Here is a 13,668-nt window from a genome sequence, read left to right as displayed (position 1 = left end):
ACATTATTATTTGCAGTTGAATCAATTATCATTATGATGAAATAATAATCATTATAATAAAAGAAAATATGTCCAATATTTATCATTATTCATTAATTTTTTATAAACAGCAATTATCATATTTATTAAAATTTTTGATTACGCTCAAGTGTAGTCAAAACGTAGTCCTATGTAGTCAATGTAGTAAAACGTACTCACAAAGTCAAAAGTTTTTTTGACTGTAGTCATTCGTAGTCACCAGCTGCTCGTAGTTACGTATAGTCACTCATCGCTGTAGTCACAGCCATTTTGACGACATTTCGGCTACATTTGTAGTCGTTGTGTCACTGAATCAGGGCACGGATGGCCCATTGAAATAAATATATCATTACGAAGGGTAATTATATTGATAATATCAATAATAATATGAATAATAGTATTGTAATTAAGAATAATAATAGTAATATGAAAAATAATAATAATATCAATAATATTAATACGCCGCCTTAGCAAATATGTCCCTTCCTCACTTGATCTCATTAAGTGTATGGGTGAACGCTTCAGCGCTAGGGAGGTGACGCGTCACTTACGCTCAAGTGTTACATAGAGTTTTTTTTATCACTACCGAACAAAAAAGAGTTTCATTCAAAAAAAAGATAGTCAAGTTCCCCAAGGTGCACCCTAAGTGTTCCGTAGGATTTTTTATTTTTTTTCTTGCTGTTTACAAAAATATTGTAAAAAAACAGTTTGTAACACTACATATCGTTGAATAGAAAAAAAAATAAACGACCGAAAAATTTGAAAAAAATATCGTAGAGTCTGCAGATGAAGCGTCGTCGATTAAAACATTGCTGGAATTGATCGGTTGATATTTGGAATTGGGCCATGTCCAACAATGGGCATATTAAATCTAATAAGGCCCCAAAATTGGAAATAAATATGACGATTGCTTTTGGCTAAAAAAAATAAAGAAAATGAGCATCTCACAAGCCAATTCGATTCAGGACTTTTCGTTTTATCTCAAAATAACAAAAAGTCACAGAAAAGCAAAAACATAAGTGTCCTACGGAACACTAAAAAGTGTATTTTATTAGAGTAATACACGGAAAAAAATAATTTGTAAATTTCGCATTTTTTTTTGCGATTGAGGAATCCGACACAATTCATTTAAAAATTTGCATTTTTTTTGGTAAGATTTACATTTTTAAAAACAAAACTAAATAAACATTTTTTTTTTGTAAATTTTGAATTCTTATTGGGTAAAATTTAACGATAAAAATGTTGAAAATTGATTTTTTTGTTTTACTTAAAATTAATTTAAATTATATCTATGAAAAATGCGAATTTTACAAATAAATGCGGTAAAAAAAAAACAAAAAAATAATCATAAATGATTTTAGATATTGTTTTGCTGAAATCTGCAGCTTTTAATTGTGATTCAGAAAAAAAAAAAGAAACAAGAATAAAATGTAAATTTTACATCTAAAAACTGTAAGGTATATTGGGAAAATAAGTTTATATATATTAACAAATTTAAGAGGTAGATTTTACATTTTTTTATTGTAAAAAATTGGGATTGTATGATTTCTCGGTTCTGGTGGGAAACATGTGTGCATGACAAAAGTCATTCATCTTTTCTTCAACTACTGATTTTCCTTGGACATTTTATTTATTTATTAAACAAAATACATATTATTTTATTTTTAATAAATGAAAATGTACAAGGATAAGCAATAGCTAAGGAAAAAATGTAGCTGAGGAATTGATGTTGCGTAAAAAAAATTTTCTTAGCTACTATTTTTCGTTGGACATATTTATTTTTTTAAAATAAAATTTTATGTATTTTATCTGTTTAATAAATAGAATGTCCCAGGAAAAGCAGTAGCTAAGAAAAAGATGTAGCGAATTACAGTTGCCAAAAAAATATTTCAAGTTACATAATTTCCTTGAAACATATCCTTAACATAATACCTTAGTTACATCTTTCATAGTTACTGCTCCTTGGACGTTTTATTTTTTAAAACAATAAATTACATGTATATTATTTATTTAATAAATGAAAATGTCCAGGAAAAGCAGCTAAGGAAAGATGTAGTTAAGAATTACAGTTGCCAAAAATTTATATTTCAAGCTAAATAATTTTCTTAAAACATGATTCTTATAACATTTATCCTTAGCTACATCTTTTTTCATCTACTGCTGTTCCTTGGACGTTTTATTTTTTAAAATAATAGAGTACATGTATATTATTTATTTAATAAATAAAATGTCCAAGGAAAAGCAGTTAAGAAAAAAGATGTAGCTTAATAGAAGTTGCCAAAAAATTATATTTCAAGCTATACAATTTTCTTGAAACATAATTCTTTGCAATATCATTCCCTTAGCTACTGCTTTTCTTTGGTCGTTTTTATTTTTTAAAAATAATAAATTACATGTATATTATTTATTTAATAAATGAAAATTTCCAAGGAAAAGCAGGAGTTAAGGAAAAGATGTAGCTAAGGAATTGCAGTTGCCAAAAAATTATATTCCGAGCTACATAATTTTCTAAAAACATAATTCTTTACCAACATTAATTCCTTAGCTACATCTTTTCCTTGGATATTTCTGTTTATAACAAATAAAATTACATGCATTTCATTTTTTAAATAAATAAAAATCCTAAGGAAAAATAGTAACTAAGTAAAAGATGTGGCTAAGGAATTAATGTTGGTTAATCTATATGAATACTGTAATGACCCATCCTCATTTATTCCTCTGCCATAATTCTCGAAATGAAATCAAAGAATTTTCGCAAATTGCCGAGGAAACAATAGAAAACTTCAACACAATTCATTCTTACATGAGTTTATCACCGAAACGAATTTGAATATTCCAACAAATCAATTTAACACGATTTTTTAATATTTTTAATGATCAAATTTTTATTTTTATGTTAATTCTTCAATGTATATAATTCATCAACAAAAAGTTTTATTTCTGTCGTTATTGGAGGTTATTCTTAATATGGACAAAAATTTTCCACTTCAACATAAACACGCGATAGCTTAAGCGTTAAGGCGCTGGCTTTAAAGAGATAGAATAAATAGCTTCAGGTAGGGTCGTAGGTTCAAATCCCGGTCAGTACACGTAGCAACAAAAAAAAAAAAAAAAAAACAACTACCGACTCTCTCCATTTTCAAACAAAAAATATACATTTTGCATTTTTTTCTACTAAGCATGTTATTTAGTAAAAAAAAAATTTTAATTTTACATTTTTTTAATGCAAACTGTATCTCCGCGATGAAAACAATTTTTAATTGTAATTTTTACATTTTTTTTTGCCGAATTCCTTACTTACAAAAAAAAAATGTAACTTTTACATTTTCTTTCAATAAGCATGATGTTTAGTGATAAAAAATGTAAATTTTACATTTTAATAATGTGAATTACGACTTTGATCTGATTACATATTTTTTTTGTAGTTTTTACACATTTTATGTTACGGATTCCCCAATTACAAAATAAAATTACATTTTTTTTTGTTAAGTTTACAAATTATCTTTCTCCGTATACTGTTCTTGTAATAATAAAATAATTCTCGAATCAATACTTCTTGAAGCATTGATTCAAAGAATGAATGATTTGAAATAATCCATCAGAGTTCTAGTTCATGACTAAAATACCTTAGTTACTTGGTTTTAGAAGTCGCATTTATAAATAAAATAATCTATGTTCCGAATCTAGGATAATTTATTCTTTTTAATAATGATTCTCATGAATTTAGTAAATTGTCATTTCCCCCCGGAAATATTTTATAAAATTTTGCAAAAATTATATAAAAGTCATTTTATAAAATCATTTTGTAAGATATGGGCAAAAAAATTAAGAAAATTATGTAAAAGATTTATAAAATTTTTATAAAAATTTCAATTTTTTTTTATAAATATTATATATATAATTTATAAAAAATTTGTAAATATTTTATAAATTTTTTGTAAAAATTTATCAGTTTATTTCGAGTATTTTAACTCTCCCCTCCCCCCCTATTTTTTGTCAAATTTTTATAAAAGAATTATTTAAATTTTCAGAGAATAATTAGAAAAAAAAACTTTTCAACGAAGAATCGAACTCAGACCATCTTGATGACAAGCGGGTGCTTTACCACGATGCCACAAATCTTTTAAGAATCTTTGATAAAAATGTACATAAGAATACTATTTTGTTAATTTTAATTACTTTTCAGTTTTAACTGTACTTTTCCATCGATTTTCATACGAATCCATATAAGAGTAATCAGAATTTATTTTTCAACATATAAATATATAAGAATCGATGAAAAAGTACGGTTAAAACTGAAAAGTAATTGAAATTAATAAAGTATTCTTATATTATATTATATATATAATATTTATAAAAAAAAATTGAAATTTTTATAAAAATTTTATAAATCTTTTACATAATTTTATTAATTTTTTTGCCCATATTTTACAAAATGATTTTATAAAATGACTTTTATATAATTTTTGCAAAATTTTTATAAAATATTTCCGTGGGGGACTAATTAGTCTAAACATAAAGGTATATGATACATCTTCCATTTCGGAAACAAAAATTATCTATTTAATCCGTATTGTAAACTCGAGGAAAAGATAAAAATCATTGAGACCAAAATCAACATACAAAAAGATCTGGTAACGTTTGTTAGGGCGTGTGGCCCGCGTTACCGTTGAAAATTCAAAATTTTCAATACTCCGGCTAGGGCCGTGTTAAATTTTATCTGTTAAATGATTTTTAAAAGTAACAATACAATATAACAGTACATTTTTTTTTTATTTTTCTCAAAATCAATTTTTTTTTTTTTTTCGTTCGAGCAAGCTATAACTTTTGTTAGAATCAACGGAATGACTTCAAATTAGTCTCAAAAAACGTGATTTTTAAAACTCTATCGCCCCTCAAGGGGTTTATCCTGATTCCAATGTTCAATTTTTTTCTATTTTTTACAATTTTGTAAAAACTATAATTTTTTTTGAAAAAAGTTTCAAGTAAAAGTTGTTGGATTTTACCACACATGCTTTTTAAGTCTTATACAAAGTATCTACACTCAGAGAAGGATAAGTTAACAGTTAACATACCAATATGTTTACATTAAACATACAAAAGTTTAATGTTAAGATATATATATTAACAATAAACATAGATATCTTAACTGTTAACATACGTATCTTTACGCGGCCAAATATTTTGATACGCCAGTCTACTTCTTGTCATCTTTTTTTTTGACATTATATTGTGATACTATTCTAATTGTAATATAATATAATATGTACTCGTGTTGTCATAAATTTATTTAAATTTAGTTTTTTTGTAAATTCATTCTTAATTTTACATTAAATTTTCATATTTACATACGTAAATGTCTTCAACTATCAGCCTAACCTTCAAATTGTGTCAATTACAGATATCTTAATAGTTAACATACGCATATTAACTATTAAGATACGTATGTTTAATGTTAATATATATATCTTTGATGTAAACTTATCAGCCACCACCCATTTTAACATGGCATATGTTAACATTGAACAGGATATGTTAACTGTTAACATATCCTTCTCTGTGTGTAGGACGATTTTGTTGAAAGTTAGAGCGTTTTTCAGAAATTACTCGAAAACTAGGAAAGCAATAACTTTTGATAAAATTGTAGTAGAGACTTCGTATCAGGCTCAAACAACGCGTCTTCTGAATTTCCATCACCCTTTATGAGAAAGAGCATTATGTGTTCGGTCACTTTTTTTTTTTTTTTAAAAACTAAATTAAAAAAAAAAAAAATCGATTTTTTAAAATTTTTTATTAAAAATGTGATTCATAGATCAAAATTTTCTCGGAGAGGCGATAAATTTTTTGAGTACGCATGTTTTAAGCTTAATATGAAGTCTCTAACACCATTTCATCACGAGTTATTGTTTGCCTAAAAAATGAAAACGGCACAAGCTATAACTCAAAATGAAGTAGTCGCAGAGGTTTCATATTAGGCTTAAAATAATCATTTTTCAAAATTCTATAACTTTTTCAATTAAATTTTTCCCGTACGAATAGTATTTTCCGTGAGAAAAAAAAAAAAAAATGGCCGAATAGATAATGTTTTTTTTTATTAGGGGCGATAGAATTTCCAAAGCCGCTTGTTTAAGCCAAATCTGAAGTCTCGACGACAATTGGTTTAAAAGTTATGAATGTTTTTTTTTTTGGGGGGGATAAATCCAATACTGTGGCTGAGCCTTTCGGCTCCTAGCCTCCGTAAAATCAACGATATGGCACTGCGGTAACGGTTCAGTTTTGTGACAAGGAGTTCACGGGTTCGATCCTGATTGAAATCGTAGGCAGATCATTTGGTCAATTATAGGATAAAAGCCCAGCCTAAAACTGTAAATAATCAATTCAATAGTGCTTAAAATAAAGAAAAATTATCAACGAAATATGACACTACATATCATTGAATGAGAAAAAAATTGACAATATTTATGATAAACTATACCTGAGTTAAAAGTAGTTCAAGATAGCCTGAACCCTGATCCAGGCTGGATCAGCATATCGTAGGGCTTTTTCTATTAAAGTAACTCTATTGAATCCTGATCTCCGCTAGATCAGGCTAACCATATCATATCCTTAATAATCAAGTCCTGGATAGAACTGGCTTAATTCAGAACATATGAAGATATAAAAGCATCAAATTCATTTCTCTTTATTCTACAGATTGTCTGGTCAGGATAGCATTAAGCTATCTCTAACACATCCTCTATAGTAATAGCTGATCCAATCTGAATCAACTTTATTCAACTTTAAAAAATTATTAGAGGAAAAAATGTTTATAACAAAAAAACTGTCAGGATATTCTGTTTCTTGCAACGTAGCTATGAATGTACCTCAACTGGACTCCAACTCGGGACTGATTAATTTTGAGGCTCTACCCATGAAAACAAGCAAGACCGGTTGTTTATAGAAAAACATGACTTTTGCAAGCCTCATTTTTTAACTCAAAAAACGAACAGGACTCAAGTATAACAATGTAAGCCCCGAAAACGACTCAATCAACGTATTTACTATTTTAGCACGATTCAATCGAAAGAGGAAAGGGATAGCTTCTACTCCCGTAACGATTCTCAGTCTATAACAAACTCGCCAGGTTTGTCACAAGCTTGTCCCCATTGATTGACTGTGCATTCGGGCTTGATAAGATTCATTCATATAAAATATTTTATTTGAGGTTAAAAGTAAATAGAATTTTCAACTATACATTTTTAGATATTTTTGTCACATCAAAGCCAGAATCATTATTCATTTTGTTTATATTTTTTGTTATTTTATGGAATATTGCTGAACTTACTATTAGCTCGTACCTCTTTACAACACAGATTCTTCAAGCTCTTGAGGATCATTTTCGTCTGTCAATTTAAAAAGATAAAACTTCCTATGATAAGCAAGCAGACAAAGGTCGTTATAATTTCATTCGAGAACTCTGTTGTTGCTATCTATTTTCTACTCGTTGTGGTGTCTCACGTTCCAGCTATTCTACAACACTCACACACATACCATGCCATACCATGTTTTACGATCTCTATTTTCTTGGCTCTGGTAGTATGTGTTTTAGTACGATCTTTAATATCTTCTATGGCACTAAAAATACGAGACAACAAATTGACAGTCAAATCTTCTTCGTACACAGTATAAAATATTAAGTTTTCAGCTATAGTTATTATTTGATACAAATTATCACTTGATTAAAGCAACTTTCTACTGCTTTCCAATTCTATTAATTTGTTTCTATCTAAAGATATATCAGTGGTTAAATTAAAGATACTACTCTCACATTTTGTAAATTTTTTTATTCTCCTTGTATATCCAGAAACGGAGGTTTTCACTTCATCGCTCGTATACTGTTGAACATAGTCATGATCAAATGGTTTAACGATCAAACTGTTGTTTGATTTTCTAGAACAGATTAAAGTTGTGAGATTAATTTTTGTCTTTCACTAGCTTCAGTCTTGGATATAATATCTTCAGGTTTAAGTAGAGTAATAAGCATTTCATCTGCATGAGCATTTAATCTTTTAGGTCGTTTGACTAAGGAGTAAACACTTAACAACCTGAATGCTTGAGGAGTAAACACTTAACAACCTGAAAGCTAAAAGCAACAGGAGTAGGGTGACTATTATTTCCACATGCAATACAAATAACTGAAAAACATCTCTAGAAAATTGATAATATCTTGTAGTAAAAAAAAATTAGCGTGTTGCGAGTACGCGCGGGGGAAGTGAAACTTCTTTCAGAGTAGTTTCATGTCACGCTGAATATTAATAATAATAATAATAATAATAATAATAATAATATTAATCCTGACAATAATATTCGAATATAAATATTATTAGTTAATAATAATTATTAGTATTTATATTTCGAATATTATTATTATAAATTTTATTATTTATATCGACACATTAATGGAAGAAGGGCCTAAGTGCCATTTTTAGGAATTTTTTTTTTCTAAAAGGAAAAGGGTGTGAGTTCGGGCTTTGCATCTAATTTTAAGGCTTAAAGAAAAAAAAAGTGCGTATGTTCAGGGACTTACGCCTTTTTTCCATTCTCAAAATCATTTTTAATAAGAGATGAAGATTTGTAATTATTTTTATGTTTTTCGTATTGATAATAAATTATGTATAATTATCAGTAAACAATCAATAATTTAAAAAATCCTGCCATTAAATAAATTTCAAATAAAATTGAAAATATGCCTTTCATCTTCTATCAAAAATTATTTTGATAACGGGAAAAAAGGCGTAAATCCTTGGACATACGCCCTTTATCCTTTATCAAAGGTTGTTACGCCCATTTTCCCTTTTTTTTAAGTATTAAAATTAGATGAAAAACCCGAAAATTTATAAATTAACACTTACGCCCTTTTTCCTTTAAAATTGACGTTTTTGGCACTTCATTCTTTAATGCGACAATATAATTGATACCATCGATATTATTACTAATATTATATTGATATTATTGTTAATCATAATATTATTGGAGTTATTATTATTTATAATAATATTATTCATATATAACCATATAGTATAAATAAAATGATAATTTCAAAAATATCATCGATGATAATAATATCAATATAATATTAGTAATAATAACAATAATATTATCGATTTATAATAATATCAGTGATATTAATAATATAAATAATAACATTGACAATAACATTTATATATAAATATTGATAATTATTAGTATTTATATTCAAAATATTATTATTATAGATATTATTATTAATATCAATACTATTGTGAATAATTGGTAATATTATCATCATTTATATATATTTATAATAATTTTATTGTTATTATAATAATGATTCTTTAAACCCGCGAGATAACTATTGCTTAATACGTTTAAATGAATTTTTTTTTAAAATCAATTATTTAAGTATTAAACTCAGTTGAACTGTTTAATAATATTTAAATAAAAAAAAAAAAGTCGCTCACGCATACACACATAGCAGCTGACGTTCCGAGTTTATCCGCTTGTGGCCGAGCGTATACCAGAGAGAGTATACCAGAGAGAGTATACCAGAAAGAGTATACGTGACAGAGAGTATAGGAGAGCGTGTGACAGAGAGTAAACGCGAGCGCGTAACGCTAGCAGGGCCTCGAATTTTTTTGCTACCCTCCGTAAAGAAGTTTCACTTCAAAAATCAAGTTTGATTTCTCACTAAAAATTAAAATATTTTAATTTGTATACCTCTTAAGCATCCTGGTTTAATATACATGTCATTATGTATGATAAATTATCACCTTCTAGGTCAAATAAATATTTATGCAAGTCTAATGTTGCCCTGATCGTGCCTCTAAGTCCTGTTAGAGTAGAATTAGTAATGGATTTGATAGTTTTCACATTCTTTTTTTTCATCATCAGTAATATCTCCTAGCATAATTTTTTCCTAAACATTTAAATAATCTAAAAAATTTTCAAGTTCCTGTAAACCTAAAAAATATCAAAAAAGGATTTTAAGTTGCCTCTCCATTGATATCTTGGATTTGATGAATTTTTGTCTTTTAATACAGCAAAAATACTTTTTTTAAAACTAAATAAACTATCAAATGAACTGATATATTTATGAAGTGTTTGTCTTGAAGGTAGAGGTAATGTTTCGTTGTTTCTCAAGCAGTCATAAAGACTAGGTCCTTTTATTCTTAACAATAAAGTTGTTCTTAACAATCGGTTAACAACCAATAAATCCATTTTATATCATTTCTGATACCTTCACCAGTTTTTTATATCATATTTGATACCTTTACCAGTTTTTTTAGCTATTTGAAGACATGTTCTCATCAGTGTTTTTTGGGACTCATTCAAATTGAAAATAGCATCTACTGCAGCTTGTAATCCAATACTCCCACATTCACGTCTCAATTTATCAATATGTATTTCAATTTTCAAGTGAATCAATCTAAAAAGTACAGATTGTAAAAGTGTTAAGGTTGATTCCCAGTCGCATCACCGAACCAATATTTATGCCACGAAGGGCCCGTATATCAATAACGCTATTTTTTATTCCCGTGTCCTAAAATTTTTTGTGGCGCCACTGATGAAAAAACTAAGTTCTTTAGTAGTATGTGTGTGCGTGGCTACACACTAGCAAGCGAAGATTACATCGTACACTGAAACCATGCTTGTGTTCATGTCTGTGTGCTGCGCTTCTCGCGAAATTTTTGAATTTTAAAGTTATTTATTTTTAAAACGCAACAGACGAAATACTAAAAATTTATATCAAAAATTTGTCTTTTCTAGCACTACAAACTGATAGAAATTTAACGTTGCGTTTTGAAAAAGTTATTAATAAAAATATGATGTACCGCCTATACCTGGCGTGTTAAAGTTGTCAACTTTGACAGTAAATATCTCAAAAAAACCACACAAAAAAAAATTGAAAAAAATTGACAATGTAGATAATTATTTCATTTAAACATAAGATAAAAAAAAAAAAAATCTGTTGCGATTTCAGATTTCCAGAATCAACCTTAATAAGAAGTATCAAAAAAGATAATACTATAAAAATCAACATCAATTATTATAATAATGTCAATAGCAACTTTTGTAATATTTACCTTTCGCTTACATCGTTTTACTTTTTGTTGCAAAGTTTTATTTTACAACACGTTTCTTGTTGTAATAGTTAGAGGTTTTCTAAACTTCTGGAAATCTAGTTTTATAAGACAAGACATGCATCTTAAACTTGGTCGACCAATACCTTGTTTAATACGAGAAACAATACTTTCACAAATGGTATCAAAAACTAATCTAAAACGTAAACATATAAAGATATAATAATAATTTATATTGTATTCAGTTAAAATAATTTACCTTCCAGTATCTTTTAAAGTGTCATGAAGTTTCAAATTATACCCTACAATAAAATCGTATTAATTTGTTCAAATAGAATAAAATTTGTAATCCTATTTATATTTATGAATAATCATTATACATAAATTAAGTGTAATTAAAACCACCAGTTACAAGTCATATTCTTTTTGAATTAACATCTGATTTTCACGAATTTACAGGGCGCTTCTATTCTTGGTGCTGCTGTTGGTGGTACTAATCGCATTCCACCATACAATAAAGATCGTTGCTTCACTCTACTGGTCATAGATGATCAAAATACTGATTGGAGCAAATATTTCCGGGGCCGAAGACTTCATGGTGAATACGAAATACGAGTTGAACAAGCTGAATTTCGAGAGTTGTCACTGACTGCCTGTGAAAGTGGTGCAACAGTCTCTGTCGCAATTTTACGAAACGGAACCAAAGTTATCAGGTAATGTTTTTGATAAATCGAGTATAACGAAATTTTACGTTGATATTAATATTACTTTCGAGTTTTGCAGATCGTTTAAACCTGATTTCGTCTTGATCCGGCAAAATCTTTGTGATGCAAATGAAAACTACAAAAATCTTCTTCTAGGTTTCATGTATGGAAACATTCCCAGTGTCAATAATTTATCGGCTATTTACAACTTTCAGGTACTTATGACTCTATAACGTTTCAAAATAAATCTTGCTCGGTTATTATACAAAAAAACAACTTCTTCAATAAGATCCGTGAAAAATCTTCCTGCAGAAGTTTTTCAGACCGAAAGAAAATCTCCCTAACCAAACATCACATGTTAAAAAAATCCACAAAAAATATTTTTCACAATGGAATCTCTCAACAATATTGTTATCAAATATAGTAGAATTATAAGTATCATTTGTTAAAAACATAGAATTACCATCTTTTTCAAATTATATTTATAAACATTAAAAAATAATTATAGTCGAATTCTAAGGCTGTTTGCTAACGGCATACTCGAATTAATATTTGTAGTTTAAGAACCCCGTATATTACAACACTAAATTTTATGCCCGTGAACTCAAAATTTCTGTTTTAGAAAAAAAAAAAATTATTTTGTCCCATCCTCGTGTATAAAATTTCTCAACTTTGACATTCATTACACTGAGAAAATGTTTGGATAAAAAAAAAATTATTGTTGACAGTAAAAATAACCGCTTTTAAGGAGAAATAAAATATTTATTAAAAGTAATAAATGTTTTGTAAAAAAAAAAAAAAAAAAAACGTGAACCTCGTTACTCCTCGAAAGGAACAAACTTACAATTATTATAAAAGACAAGCTTTTCTGTTTTAAATGGCAGAGGGACAGCAACAAGAAAAAAACTCTCAAATTTCTGCCACTGGCTGTTTGATACAAACAGTATAATGACTATTATGATAGATTAGTTTTTTGTTTTAAACGATAAAGGACTTTTGACAAGAAATGCAACTATAAAAATATGCCTCAATAGTTTGACTCAAAGCAGTAATGGCTTTGAAGTCGAAAAATAGACATTTCTTACGAACAAATTATTGTTTAAAACGAGCAACTTTAGTTTAATTCAAATAATTCAAAGTTTGATAAAATTTTAAATTAATTTTAAAAAAACTATTCACAAAAAATATTCATTTTTTGTTTTTTGGTTTATTTTTTTTAAATTCTGTTATTCAAATTCTGATCTAAACCTCGGTTGCTGAACCCAAGATTTGAACCCCGAAACTCCAAGTTCGGGTGGGATTGCCATGGCCACTGCACCACGATGAGAAGCTCGTTAGATAGAAATGGTTATTTTTTTTTCATCCCATATTTTTTATTCGAATATGAAAAAAAAACTTTTATTGTTATTTTTAAGATTAATTCAAAATTTTATTAAACTTTTGATTATTCAAATTGACCAGAACGAAGCATATTTTAAAAAATTTATTTCTTGTTGAAAACCCTTTATCGTTTGAATCAAAAAAGCTGATCCATTATAATAATGATCATAATGTTCGTATCAAACAGCCAGTGGATAGAAGTCAGAAAATTTTACCTTTTCGTTGTCCCTCTGCCGTTTAAAAGAAGAATTTTGTCTATCATAATAATCATAATTGTGTTCGTGTCAAGTAATAACGTGTTTAATGTTTAGACTTCTTTTCTTGATGCGAACCGTTTATCGTTTGATACAACACTGTCTAAAACTCTAAAATAAATGATCAAATTTGCTAAGTTGAAGAATTTTCTTTTTTTTTTATAAAACAACTCAAACACAGAAATTCAATTCTCGGCAAACAGCCTTATTCTC

At 27.8% G+C, this 13,668-nt stretch overlaps 1 protein-coding gene across 1 annotated transcript in view; it reads left to right on the top strand.

The window, feature by feature from the left end:
- LOC122851922 (synapsin) overlaps positions 1-13,668 on the top strand; it is a 37,820-nt gene that overhangs the window by 13,104 nt on the left and 11,048 nt on the right. Inside the window, exons 4-5 of the mRNA XM_044151427.1 lie at positions 11,577-11,830; positions 11,901-12,036. Of these exons, the coding sequence (XP_044007362.1) occupies positions 11,577-11,830; positions 11,901-12,036 (390 nt within the window). The remainder of the gene's footprint in view (positions 1-11,576; positions 11,831-11,900; positions 12,037-13,668) is intronic.

This window comes from Aphidius gifuensis, linkage group LG3 (genome assembly GCF_014905175.1).
Source record: "Aphidius gifuensis isolate YNYX2018 linkage group LG3, ASM1490517v1, whole genome shotgun sequence".
Classification (NCBI taxonomy): Eukaryota; Metazoa; Arthropoda; class Insecta; order Hymenoptera; family Braconidae; genus Aphidius; species Aphidius gifuensis.
This window is presented reverse-complemented; position numbering and strand designations above follow the sequence as displayed.